We start from the raw sequence: 13,372 nt of genomic DNA, 5'->3' as shown, positions 1-13,372 counted from the left end.
AGGAGACTCTGTTGCTCAGATCTTTTATTATTTCTTGCTGTGTGGCACATTCCGATCCCTTAGGAAGTTTTCAGAAAAAAAATCATGGCTCATCAGCTGACGCCACGCCATTTTTTACATGCCTTCATGAGCAATGATTCTGAGGGACCAATGAGATGCTACACCTCCTAAACGCATGAACAAAACTTTTAGTGTCTTAATGACAACATGCAAATAGCTCTTTCTATGCATGTCCCACACGCCCTGCATCTAGAGTTAATACCTTCTTCCCCTCCCTTATAAAGTGGGAATCACCCAAATTAACCCGCAATCTCGGTAGCTGCTGCGAGTCTACAGATCTGAAAGATTACGGGAACGCCTGCGTCCTACAATCATAGGAGGGGCTCCTTTTTGGTACATGCGCACTAGCCTGTACAGAGTCTACTTGGCTGGGGGAGCGAGAGGAACCTTCATTCTCTTGCGTTGCTGCTCTCGTTTCAATCTCTTCGCTTCAGAGTATGGCGGCTGCCTACAGGCTCGTACTGATTCGGCACGGGGAGAGCACCTGGAACCTAGAGAATCGGTTCAGTGGTTGGTACGATGCGGATTTGAGCCCAGCCGGGCAGGAAGAAGCGCGGCGCGGCGGCGAAGCGCTGAGAGGTGAAGATGCGGAGGAAGCGGGCAGACGGAGGGAGCGATGTGGGTGTTGATGCTCTGCTGCGGGGGGCGCCTCTACTCATTTTCACTTCGAGAAAATTGGGACTGTTCTGAAATTTGTGGGGTCGTATAGGTGGATAATTTTGAGTTATTTATAAAGGTCATAAATGTAGCCTGTAATAACAGTGCTGAAATTGTGGGATGGAGAATCCTTTTGACTTGAACCACCCGATATGGAATTTTTTTAAAAAAATCCCTCTCCACGGGGGTTAGTGTCCCGGGCCAAGTTTTACCTTGGAAGGTAATGAATACTCCCATCCGTGTGTTCCTGGTGTCCTTTGAATTAGGTGCAAATGGGATTTTGCATAAAATCGGCGGATACTGGTTCGCGAATGCAAAAATGCTCCCTATCCCATGCTAAGAGCGCGCAATGGAAGACCCATGAAGTAACTTGGGGTTGGCGTTTCAGAGAAATTGGTCCTGAGGCGCCCGCAGGTTGTGACCGCTGGAACTTGGTTAGAGGACAAAGACTGAGATTTTGTCTGGGCACGTGCTATCAGCCTCGTCCCTCTCGACGGAGAAACGCGAGACGGCGCCTTCCCGCCGGAGGCGAAAGGGAGGAGTCCCAAAGTCGCCCTAACCCGGTCCTTTACCTTTCAGAGTTCATTGATTCCGGCAAGCCCTTAGCCAAGCGTGCCATCGAGCCTTTTTGTGATTTTGCTAAGACTACCTAACATTCAACTCCAGGATAACGGAACAAACCATTCTGATTGTAAAAACGATATTGCGCATTAAAAAAGGGATGTTTTAATTTGAGTAGGTGGCCCCTGCTTCTTTTTAAGACTCCCTCTCGAGCTGTGCATATTTGGTAGTCCCCTTGAGTTAATTATTTTTCCATCTGCCTGAGAAGGCACAATGATATCTTACCTATCCTCAAGGAAAGCATCCAGCAGTTAGACTGTCTAGATTCATTGGTAATTGGGTAGATACTTTGTTAAAGAAATGTACTAGAAGCTGAGTCATTCAGTACTGCAAGGGAGAAAGGAGAGCTTGTGCTCAATACAGGAAATGGGGGAAGGCCAGGAAACATTTATTAAGGCGTGCATCTCTGCAGGTTCAAGAAACAAACCGATCTCACTCTTTAGTTTAGTTACTTTAAGGCCTGAAAGAGAGCCCCAGTCCTCAAAAGATGAAGATAACCTTCTGCATTATCTACAACTGTGGAATCTCCCCAGAGTTTCATCTGATTGCTCTCCAGCCAGTTATAAAATCTGTAGAAAGTTTTTAATTATTAAAAATGTGAATATTAAAATTATATTTTTAATTTGTTGATGGACTTGAAAGCCCATCTAAATAGAATGTAAAATTGTAAGTTTGGCCTTTTCCTGGAAATACTATTTAAAACAAACTTATTTGAATTCAGCTTGGTATCCAAGGAATAAAAAGTTCATTCGACAATTCTAATATCATTCATGTGTGCATGTTCTACCTTTCATTTGGGAGATTCTGGCAAATATTGTTCATGCTTATATGTCCTCATTCACTCTTCTGTGTTGCACAATTGTTGCTTTCTCCACCATGGCATTAGTTTGCATTATTGCACAATCGTTTAATTTTTGTGCACTCTAGACTAGCAACAGGAAACAAGGGAGCACAAGGTGATTATGAAGATCTGTTAAAGCAACCTCTCCCCCAAGATATTTAGTTACAGCACATTAGCATCATCTTTTGTTCTGAGATTTTTTATTTTCTTTTATCTTTTGCGAGATTATTTTATTTTCATACAGGGAAATTTCAGTCTCATGCTAAATGAAGATGCCACATGAATAGAAGGGCCACTATAGTGATTATTTTATTATACACACACACGCGCGCGCACACACACACAAATACACTTTTTGCTGGAAGGGCAGTTCAGTTTGTGAGAACCCTTTCCATCACAGACTAGGATTAGGCTGGAGAACACCAGATGGATGTCCTTTCAGAGAGCTGGTGGCAGGAACCAGGGCATGAGACTCCAGAGTGCTTCTGAAAGAGGAGATTTTAATCTTCTATTCCCTGGGTCCGTTTATCTGCTGCATAGAAATATTTTGTCAGTGCTCATTTTACATATTATGGCAAGTGATTAATGGACAAATGTGAATATATAAGGGTTCCACACTAATATGCTATTTTACAATGATTAGGGTGCTTCAGAACTACAGATTAAATGAGTCAAGATGGATTAGCTGTATGTCAGCAATAATTGCTGTAAAGATAAATGAGTTACAGTATTATGCTTTCTGGCTCTTTCAGATTCTAAATATGAGTTTGACATCTGCTTCACATCTGTGCAGAAGAGGGCCATCCGGACCCTCTGGACCGTGCTGGATATCCTTGACCAAATGTGGTTACCAGTAGTGAGGACCTGGCGTCTCAACGAAAGGCATTATGGTGGTCTAACAGGCCTTAACAAGGCTGAGACAGCTGCTAAACATGGTGAAGCCCAGGTCAAAATATGGAGGCGTTCCTATGACATCCCTCCACCTCCAATGGAGTCTGATCACCCTTTCTATAACACCATTAGCAAGGTAAAATGAGGTACTAATCTATTAATCTGATGAAGATAGCTGTTGCTTTGAGGTTATTTTAAAGTAATTGTCATGCTGGGATTAGGATATAATTATTGTGTAATTTCGTTTGCATTTTGCTTTTTTTGATTTCTGACTCAAACTATAGTTCCATTGTAGTTCACTTTTATCTTGTTTGACCTGTATTCATATAATATTCTCACTGGCCCACTGTTCTGGGCTTTCTGTGGATATGATTACATTGCTATATGTTTTGAGCAGAATTTTAAAATTTTAGAATACACATTGCTTTCATGCAATTAATCATTGACATTGGTCATTCATGAATGTTTATATTCTATGGATGGGAACAGTCAAGGCTATTCTTAAACTGGCAGAATTTTCCATCTATGCAATATTTGTTAATGAATTAAGAAATAGCTAGAGCGTTGGCCTCACATGCCGTTTTAAACTTTAATAGGTTTTGATGTACTGTGGTAATATAATTAATGTAGGATATTATTTTAAATATTTAAAGACTAGTTCACCAGAAAGCTACATAGTATAGTTAAACTGTGAATAGGGCTACTAAAGAGGCAATCAATCCAGATAAGTTTGGGTATGAATCCAATGAGTAAATGATATTCAAGGCAATTTTTCAGTGGCTGAAGATAGTAACAAGTTAAGACATTATTTAATGTTATACAACTTCATCAGGCACCTTAAAATTATTTATTGCCTAACATATGGGTGACAATAATGATTGTCACAGTAGCAGTTCTAAAAATGTCATTGAGCGGGGATTACAAAAAAATTACAATAGCCTATACCAGTGGTGGCGAACCTATGGCACGCATGCCAGAGGTGGCACTCAGAGCCCTCTCTGTGGGCACGCACGCCGTTGCCCCAGCCCCGCCTCCCCCGCACAACCCCCTCACCAGCAGCCTGCCGGAGAGGCTCCCCCAGGTGCGACCCACATGGAGCAGCGCAGTCAAGCACATGGCAGCCGGGCAGCAGGGGCAAGACTCTGCCCTCGCGCCCCATGACGCTGCGGGGTGTAGGCGGAGGGTGTGGCCGCCATGGCGCTGCAAAGCTGCCTGGGCGATCTGTGGTGAGTGGCCCTGTGGGTGGGCGGAGCAGGGGCAGGGCAGGCCAGTTTTTGGTCACCCAATCTCTAAAAGGTTCACCACCACTGGTCTATATGATCACTTAAGTGCCTAAAGTATGGTGTCAAGCAAACAGGTAGTTTGAGACACAACTTTTCTAAAGCATTTTTTAAAATGAAGTACAGGAGTCTATAACAAGTCTTGAGAAAATATGAATCAATCACTGTGATTGTTGCTGCTGCCTTTCCTACTCTAGGATCGCCGCTATGCTGACCTTACTGAAGATCAGCTACCTACATGTGAGAGTTTGAAAGATACCATTGCTCGGGCACTGCCCTTCTGGAATGAAGAAATTGTTCCTCAGATCAAGGAAGGCAAGCGAGTGCTCGTTGCTGCCCATGGTAACAGTCTCCGAGGCATTGTGAAACATCTAGAAGGTAAGTATTCTGTTTGTAACTTTGGAACGAAAGCTGATTTAAGCCTGACTGAATCTAAAAAGTTAGTTGAAGCAAAGCTCTCTGGTAATAGGTCCTGAATAGGATAATATAATCAAGCTTTTTACTTTGTCATACATTTTCATTTATTTTATTCTTTGCAGGAATGTCTGAGGCAGCAATCATGGAACTCAATCTGCCCACTGGAATACCAATAGTCTATGAGCTGGACAAAAATTTGAAGCCTATCAAGCCTATGCAATTCCTGGGAGATGAAGAAACTGTCCGCAAAGCTATGGAAGCTGTGGCAGCTCAGGGCAAAGTTAAGAAATGAGGGCAGGCAAAGTAATCAGTAGTATAACCCCTTTCCCCTTCCTAGCACATGCCTCAAGGGACTGGGCTGAAGAGCCAGAGATGGTGAAGTTTATGAGAGCCATGGCTTACCCTTCAACATTCACATTTCTCCAGCAGGATCTGGCTAGATATTTTAGAGGTGTGGACCATAGATCAGCAGGGTTACTGACAGAAACAAATCCCAAAGCAATGAAATTCAATGCTGCTGAACTGAAGGGGAGACCAAGGTTTTCCCAAAAGAACCTTTGCTATCTTCACATGAGAACTCCAATTAGTCAAGTATTGTTTCACTTGGTTTTGCCATTCAAGATGGTTTCAAGGACCAATTTGAATTTGTTTTTTTATATATATATTTTGCATAGGCAGCACACCATTTCACTTAAGCTAGATGAAAAGCCAATTCTTATTTCATTGCTTTCTGAATGTAGGAAAGAAGGGTGAGACTAGAAGAAAGGACTATCTCCCCCTCTGGAATTTCCACCTGTGGTCCAATAACTTTGTGTAGTGCCAGTAAACCCTGATACTATGTATCATCACGTTGCTTTTCTATCCCATAGTTTGTGGTTGTCTCTGCCTTCTGGATGGCAGATTTACAGTAGAACTAATTCCACTGTACAATGGCTGAATTTGCCCTAGTCTCAGTAAAATAAAGGAATTATGTGCAATAGCTGCTGTGTCTGTATTACTTGTAAAAGAGGGTTATTAATATAGTATTAAGAAAAATGTAACTATTGCAATGAACATCGCCTGAGTTGCCAATTTTAGGTGAAACCAATCTCCTGTGCGTATGAGAGGGTGAGACTTAAACCAGGAGTACAGATACATGACTATACATACTTTTCAGAGGCCATACTCCCAAAAAACAGGACCAGAATAAAAATAAGTAATTGAATAATTACTAATTAAAAGCCATTTACTATAAAGTAATTTATACATGGGTAGCTCTATTGGGAACAGAAAAGGGGACAACTGGATAGAGGAAGCAAAAAAAAAAGCTCAACATGAAAGGCAAGAATAGGTCTTATTAAGGTTGATAAGAAAATATTTGTCAGATAAGCAGAGAAAGAACTCTGGATTTTGCAACTTGATTGGGGGAAAAAATCTCATTTGTGTGGCTCCTCAAATGCCACTCCAAAGCAGTATGCAACACTTTGAAAAATATTGTGCATCCCACATGATGTCAAATACAAGATACAATATGTACAGAAAATACAAGGACATGGATAGGTGGAGGAAAACATTTTGATGTGGGATTTTATTAAAAATATGGTCAAGAATTATCTGTATTGCATTCACCTCTGGAAACAATTCCAAAGTTTGAGCACCAGAAGGATGCTGAAAAATGCATTATTTGGGACTCTGCATATCTCACTATCATATATACCAGTGATGGCGAACCTTTTAGAGACCGAGTGCCCCAAAACCACCCTGCCCGCCATCCTGCCCCCCGCCTGCCTGCAGGGCCACCCACCTCCACGGCCCGCCACAGCAGATCGCCCAGGCAGCCCAGCAGCTCCATGGTAGCCACACCCTCCACCTGCACCCTGCATCATCTGCTTATGACGGAGCGCAAGGGCAGAGTCTTGTTCCCGCTACCCGGCTGCCGGGTCCTTGGCTGCGCTGCTCTGCGCAGGCCGCACCCGGGGGCAACTCCGGGGGGGCTGCTGGTGAGGAGGGGGCCATGGGGGGAGGCAGAGCTGGGGCAAACACACGCGTGCCCATAGAGGGCTCTGAGTGCCGCCTCTGGCACGCGTGCCATAGGTTCGCCACCCCTGATATATACTGTCAAAAGATGCAGCATTGCATAATTTCATATGCCAGAGGTTGACTGAGTGCCACTGTATAGACTGCCTCAGTAATTTAATCAAAATATAGCTTTAACATCTTTTTCAGTCAAGTTCCTAGTTTTTATTCCATTTTTTTTGTGATACTGTGATAACTTGAGATTCAAAAGGGCTTACAATTAAAGTACAGTATATTTCAAGAGAAATGGATATTGATTTAGGCTTACTTCCTGGGCAGGCCAATGACTTGTAATTTACAAGGGAAAATGCAGGCAGGCAGCCTTTATGGATTGTTTTCTTGTCTTTTTGCTTTTCTAAATCAGAGTTTAGCTGCTTCAATTGAAGGCAGAAATCAGAGTAGAAAGTTTTCTGAATTACAAAACAAAATTAGGTTGCCAAATTGAAAGTAAAAAGTTCTAATCATAATCTCCTTCACTAAAAAGCTATGCAACATTCCTGAAGTTGCTTTCTTTTTTCTTTCAACTTCCTCTGGTTCTTTTCCTAGGATTAATCTTTCCTGCTACCAGTAGTATGCTTTGGTGTATGCATCTTTCACTATGTCTGCAGAAATTGAGGCTGAACACGGGCTACTTTGCGCAGCTCCTTGCCATGTGTACTGGGACACTGCATTTCACACCAGCTTATTGGCACCATCTGTACACCTGAGATAAAAAAAAGTCAATATTTATATAGACATAAACTCCTGAGGAAAAAGAGTCTTGTGCTTTTGAAAATTACCCTGCAATTAATTTCTGATGTTGTCACAACCTTGCTATCTTTAAATTCAATAATTCCAGTTCAAAACGACTCACCCACAATGAATAGCTTTCACTTTGACACTGAAGAACAGCTCTTCATGTGGACTGGATATTATTCTAGATTTTCCCAATTAGATATAGTGACATTTATGGCATCCCTGATATTTCCTACAAAATCACATCTGCAGAGAGTTGAAACTTAAAAAGGTGCCAGTGTGTACATTTAAGTTATGGTTTTTCAGTTTATTCAGAAAATAATTGTTCTTACCTGCTTCACTGTGAGCCACTACTACTCCTAGCTCATTTTCTGCTGTGGTCAGCAAATAATTTGATTGTGCATCCCCTAAAGAGATCTAGTCCACAGGTTAAGAGAAAAAGTGAAAATTTCCACAGAAAATCACAAATGCAGGCAAAAAGACAACCGCAGAAAAAGGATACAACTTTGGCCAGAACAATATCTCCTGGCCGGAAACTCTTGTAAACTTCTATCTATCAACATATAAAGTAGGAGGAAAGAGAAAGCAAATGTCAAAATGCAAAGACAATTTTGAGGGACAAATGTCTCTGGCAAATAGAGCGATAAAACAAGTCCAGTTTGGATACAGAAAGGTTTGAAATAATTATGACATTTTTAAAAAAGTTAAGTGGCCCTTGCTTTAACCACAATAATTGAGACTGAAATTTCCATCACTGAGCGATGTAAAGTGCAATATCACGTGACCACACTCCTTGGCAATGGCATTCCCAGCAGTCTCCAGCTATTGTCATTAAGTGAATTACTATGGGCAGTTAAGCTAGGACAGGGGTAGGCAACGTTGGCTCTTTTATGACTTGTGGACTTCAACTCCCAGAATTCCTCAGTAGCCATGCTGGCTCAGGAATTCTGGGAGTTTAAGTCCACGAGTCATAAAAGAGCCAAGGCTGTCTATCCCTGAGCTAGGACCTCATGTGATCCAGACTTCCTGCCAGCTTCCTCATTGACTTTGCTTAGGGGAAGTCAGCAGGGATGATTGCAAATCATAATCAAAGGTCCAAAATCTAGGCCATTTGCCAAGTAACCGGATCATGATTATGTAAGTATGGGGAGGAGGGGGGCTGCAACACATGGAACTTTGAGGACTGCTCATAAAGTATCACTTGTTCAGTGTCATTATAAGTTCAAATGGTCGCTGAATGAGTGGTCGTTATCCATCGGTATTCTTACCCTCGGAATCAAATTACTATCCCAAATATGCAATTTTTGTTCCTAACAGGTTTTAGCAATCACCTGGAAACTATACCAATACATGTGGAATAAAATGAACATATCTGTAAGTTCATAGATATTAATGTAAAAAAAGTGCTTCTCTGCCATATTTTCTTCATTTGATATAACCAAATATAAAGCTATCTGACCTTGTCTTTCTCTGTAGCTCGGATATCTTCTCTGCTATAATGGAAGAAAAGATGAAATCGTAATTTTGCCAATTTCTTCTCTCCCCTCTTCAACTAATCTTACAGAACAAGGCAACTTTATCCCCCCACCATGCATCCTACTCCCTCCCTTCCCATCTTTTAGTTACAGTTGATGTTTATATTTTTACTGCATATGGGCTTTGTAATATTTTATCTTCTAATATTGTAAACCACCCAATTACCCTTGTGGTAAGGTGGGCAGTCAATAACTTTAATAGATACATAAATAAAATAAAACATGTATATTGTGTAATAGTATAATTTAGAAAGAAGTTAGCTAATTATATGAAAAAAATTATAATCAGCAGAGCTTAAGAACCAACAATATTTCCAATTCACATTATCACTCAAATATCAATGAGAATCAGATGGAATATTAACATACTGTAGTTTGCTTATTCTCTCATCACTAATGCCACCTTCAAAAAATGTCCACAAAATAGTTTTCTTCATACCGTATTGTTCCACGGAATGGGGATTTTAATGGTGTAGAACCAACATATAAAATATGCACCTTAGCAAAACGAGAATTAATACTGCAAACCTGAAAAAAAAGCAATTTTTAGCAATGATCTGTTCTCTCTTATAACTTCAGGATTGTAATTGATAATACTTCAGTTCTACATAATGAAAATAACCAAGCTAGTCTCCAAGCTGGGATATATAAGCCTTTTCTCTTTCTGCAACATCACAGTAGGCCTGCTAAATATTGAATGAAGGGACTAAACAACTAAAAAACGTAAATAAAAACAAATGTAGACAGCAATACTGGCAATATATTATGATTGTGACTTAGGTTTCGCATACTCATTTTATTGTAGGGAAAATGATCCCACATTTAACCAATACCAGAGAAAGATTAGACAAAAACCTTATCTGTTTCATTCATCACACTGTTGGTAAATCTAACATGAGCTTCCAAAGATGAATGAACTGCAGGGGGGGGGAAACCTACTCTTCACTTATGGGTAAATACAGCATTCTACCCATTTGTAATACCTTTTATTTTCTTGATACCAATTGCTGGGTTAAAAATAACAATGAAATTATTAGGGAAATCTGCTGATTTCCTTCCTTACCTTGCAGGTCACTATGGCTCCGACATCGGGCAGTAGCTGAGATTCCACATCTCTCATCACAGAAATTACCGGGAGCTATAGGGAGGGTGCAAAACCAGCAAGATTCATCCATGCATTGAGCTACCACCAAGAGATAAGTTGAAGTTCAACCCCTTCTGGATTGCCTGTATGTCATGTTATTCAAGACATGCAGTCCTTATCATTATCCCTCCCACTGTCATCCATAGCATATACTGCTATATGCAGTCCTTGTTTAATGATGTTTCACAAGTTATAATGGCCTATGGAAAGGGTGCTTTACAGCCCATAAAACACTTCTGGCTATTGCAGGGGTAGGCAACCTCGGCTCTTTTATGACTCGTGGACTTCAACTCCCAGAATTCCTGAGTCAGCTATGCTATGAAGTCCACGAGTCATAAAAGAGCCGAGGTTGTCTACCCCTGGGCTATTGTAAAATGTTGCATTTCCCCCCCCCCCCGGTCATATGACTGCATTTTAGGCACTTGGCAGCAGGCTCAAATATACTCAATCATGGTCACATGATTGCAGTGTCCTGCAATCATGTGACCATAATTTCCAAGGTTATTTTTACTGGTTTCCAGCATCTTTTGCTGTTTTTGGATTCAGACTTATAACCGCAGGATTCATTTAACAAACATGTGATTTGGACTTATAATTACATGATCAGCTTAATGACTACTGTAAGTAAGATTGGTAATAAAATCAGGTCCAGTGACATAGGTGCACGCCTTACAACTGAAATCCCAGTCACAATTGAGACGTTAAGAGGCTGAGGAGTATTTCTATGCAGAAATATTGATTCTCACCATGCCATTCTCACTTTTCTTCACGAAACAACCAGCCAGAGAGGCAAAGATAGAACCATGACGTGTATAGGTGCCATTCCCAGGGGTTCCTTCTTCCAAACTGCAGAGCCGCTCTCCTGTGAAATAGAAGGCAAGACAAAACAGCTTATTTTCCCATTGCCCCATCTTCTCGTATTCTAAATACTCATTATCTGATTGCTCTCACTGGAAATTACTTCCTCTGTGACATCTGTACATGAGTTTGTGTGTAACACTAATAGATACTATAGATAGAATAAATGAGTAAAGAAAAAAAATAAGAACACAAGAATAGCCCAACTGGATCAGGCCAATGGTTAATCCAGCACTTTGTTTCTCATCATGGCCAAACAGAAACCTCTGAAGTGTTTTCAAGCAGATGGCATTATACCTACCTGCAACCAATACTACAGTAGAGGCATGGAGTCCCTAATCTGGAGGCAACAATACATCTCAAAACTGGAAGGCTTTGATTAATGTCATCCATGAATTTATCTAATCCAGGGGTTCTCAACCTTGGCAACTTTAAGACTTGTGGACTTCAATTCCCAGAATTCCTCAGCCAGCTTTGCTGGCTGAGGAATTCTGGGAATTGAAGTCCACAAGTCTTAAAGTTGCCAAGGTTGAGAACCCCTGATCTAATCCCTTTTAAAACATCCAGATGAAATATTTTTGTCCAATCCTGTAGAAATTAATTCTGCAAATTAATTTTGCACTATGTAAAAAACAATACTTTCTTTTGTCAATTCTAAATGTCTTTCTAATCAATTTCATTGGATGGCTCTGATCCTAATATTTTGAGGTACAGATACTTTTGTTTTAGTACTATCTGCATGGTATACATGATTTTGTACATCTTAATCTTGTTCCTGCTCAAATGACCTTCCAAAGAAAAAAATCCTACATGTTCTAGTTTGCTTGATTCATCGGCAAGATGTTTGTTTTCTACATTTTTTTCCAATCTATTTTATATAATTTTTCTCAAAACGCATACCAAAAACTTGTCCATGGGCATTACAATTTGCCAGTTTTAATTTCAGTCTGTTTCTTAATGATCCCTAGGTATGAAGGTGATATCTTCATTGAGTTATCCACTACGATTTCAAAATCAGTATCAACTGGAATTTCTTTCATGTATTCATAGTTACTGTGTTTTGCCTAAAAGCGATTTAAATTGAATCACACTTTATTAGTGTTCAGCTATTTTAAACAGAAGGGGACGACAGAGAATGAGATGGCTGGATGGAGTCACTGAAGCAGTAGGTGTGAATTTAAATGGACTCCAGAAGATGGTAGAGGACAGGAAGACCTGGAGGAATGTTGTCCATGGGGTCGCGATGGGTCGGACACGACTTCGCAATTAACAACAACAATTTTAAACAGATCCTTCTGGAACTTTTCATAATCACTTTTGCTTTTGATTATTCTAAATATTTTAGTATCATCTGTAAATATGGGCAGTTCCTGTACTTATATTTAAGATTATTAATGGATAAGCTTAAAAGCATTGGTCTCCGCATGGAATCTTGAAAAATTCACTCCTTATTTCCCACTTCCCATTTCTAATTTCTGCTTTTGATTTTTTTTTTAATTAGCAATTCTTAAGAAATAGGTCCTCTTATGCCACAGTTGCTAACTTTACTCAAGAGCCGGTGATGTAGAACTATAAAGGTTTTCTGAAAATCCAAGTACATAAAATGCTCGGGTTGAAAGCTTTCCCGAAGCATCAAACTAAATCACTGGAGAGGAGAGAGGCTGCTAGATTAGATGGTATGGACCGATAAAATGTGTAATATTCTGTCTAGAACCAAGAAAGGTCTCTGCTAGATTTTCAGACAGGGCCGAATGGCCATTTGTTGGGGAAAATAGAGGATTCCTCCACTGAACAGATGGTTGGTCTGGATGATCAGATTCCTTCCAGTTCCATTCGTAGATATATTCTATGAACTAACACGCCTAACAAACCCTATGATCACGGTTATCCGTGTCCTACAAACCAACTCACCCAGCCCCAAATTCAGCCTCTTCTCGCTCTGGGGCTGAAGCAAATGCCAGACATTTCACCCACAAGACTCTCTGGAGCTGGCCCAGGAAATTAGCTCTCAACCAAGGAGCAGCTCTTCTTAGAGCGGACCCCATCCCGCCCTCTCCCGGTCACCCACCAGGAACACAGTAGCGCGCAGGAGCCATGCCAGGCGACGGAAAGGACTTCGCGCTAGGCCGCCTCTTCCCCGCGGGTGGCTGGAATTTTCATTGGGCGATTCCACCCTCACATTACTTCCTCCAAGCACACGTTCTTCGGAATACCAACCCACGACCGAGACTCGGATGTTGCAGAGTAACTGTAACTAGAAGGCCGGCGGAAAAGAATG

General features: G+C 41.0%; 2 protein-coding genes across 5 annotated transcripts; one reads left to right on the top strand and one right to left on the bottom strand.

Moving 5' to 3' along the window:
• Nucleotides 1–401: 401 nt before the first annotated feature.
• On the top strand, nt 402–5,746 carry PGAM1 (phosphoglycerate mutase 1). Of its 2 annotated transcripts, none has more exons than XM_039331178.1 (4): nt 402–678; nt 2,932–3,206; nt 4,548–4,728; nt 4,890–5,746. In XM_039331178.1, the coding sequence occupies exons 1-4, from the start codon at nt 498–500 to the stop codon at nt 5,057–5,059; spliced, it is 807 nt and encodes a 268-aa protein (XP_039187112.1). In that variant the 5' UTR covers nt 402–497; the 3' UTR covers nt 5,060–5,746. The 2 variants fall into 2 exon arrangements, with proteins under 2 accessions (XP_039187112.1, XP_039187113.1); XM_039331179.1 differs by having other exon boundaries at nt 405–639.
• Nucleotides 2,464–13,341, bottom strand: EXOSC1 (exosome component 1). 3 transcript variants are annotated; one of them, XM_039331183.1, is made up of 8 exons: nt 13,163–13,341; nt 10,983–11,098; nt 10,156–10,230; nt 9,532–9,620; nt 9,017–9,050; nt 8,060–8,110; nt 7,890–7,974; nt 2,464–2,711 (listed from the first exon to the last, which is right to left on the bottom strand). In XM_039331183.1, the coding sequence occupies exons 1-8, from the start codon at nt 13,188–13,190 to the stop codon at nt 2,680–2,682; spliced, it is 510 nt and encodes a 169-aa protein (XP_039187117.1). In that variant the 5' UTR covers nt 13,191–13,341; the 3' UTR covers nt 2,464–2,679. The 3 variants fall into 3 exon arrangements, with proteins under 3 accessions (XP_039187117.1, XP_039187116.1, XP_039187114.1); XM_039331182.1 differs by lacking the exon at nt 2,464–2,711 and adding an exon at nt 5,964–7,525 and having other exon boundaries at nt 9,017–9,047; nt 13,163–13,340; XM_039331180.1 differs by lacking the exon at nt 2,464–2,711 and adding an exon at nt 5,964–7,525 and having other exon boundaries at nt 13,163–13,331.
• Between the last annotated feature and the right edge of the window lie 31 nt (nt 13,342–13,372).

Source organism: Crotalus tigris, unplaced genomic scaffold (assembly GCF_016545835.1).
Source record: "Crotalus tigris isolate CLP2741 ecotype Arizona unplaced genomic scaffold, ASM1654583v1 scf7180000024434.1680833, whole genome shotgun sequence".
NCBI classification, from domain to species: Eukaryota; Metazoa; Chordata; class Lepidosauria; order Squamata; family Viperidae; genus Crotalus; species Crotalus tigris.
Note: the sequence above shows the minus strand (reverse complement) of the source record. Positions and strands in the feature narration are given on the sequence as shown.

Coding starts and splice junctions, on each gene's coding strand:
- PGAM1 (XM_039331178.1), top strand. CDS start 498: ATGGCGGCTGCCTACAGGCTCGTACTGATTCGGCACGGGGAGAGCACC. Junction 3,207..4,547: donor TCTATAACACCATTAGCAAG/GTAAAATGAGGT, acceptor TTCCTACTCTAG/GATCGCCGCTATGCTGACCT. Junction 4,729..4,889: donor CATTGTGAAACATCTAGAAG/GTAAGTATTCTG, acceptor TATTCTTTGCAG/GAATGTCTGAGGCAGCAATC.
- EXOSC1 (XM_039331180.1), bottom strand. CDS start 13,190: ATGGCTCCTGCGCGCTACTGTGTTCCTG. Junction 9,621..10,155: donor GAGCCATAGTGACCTGCAAG/GTAAGGAAGGAA, acceptor CTTTTTTTTCAG/GTTTGCAGTATTAATTCTCG. Junction 7,975..8,059: donor ATATTGTTCTGGCCAAAGTT/GTATCCTTTTTC, acceptor CCTGTGGACTAG/ATCTCTTTAGGGGATGCACA.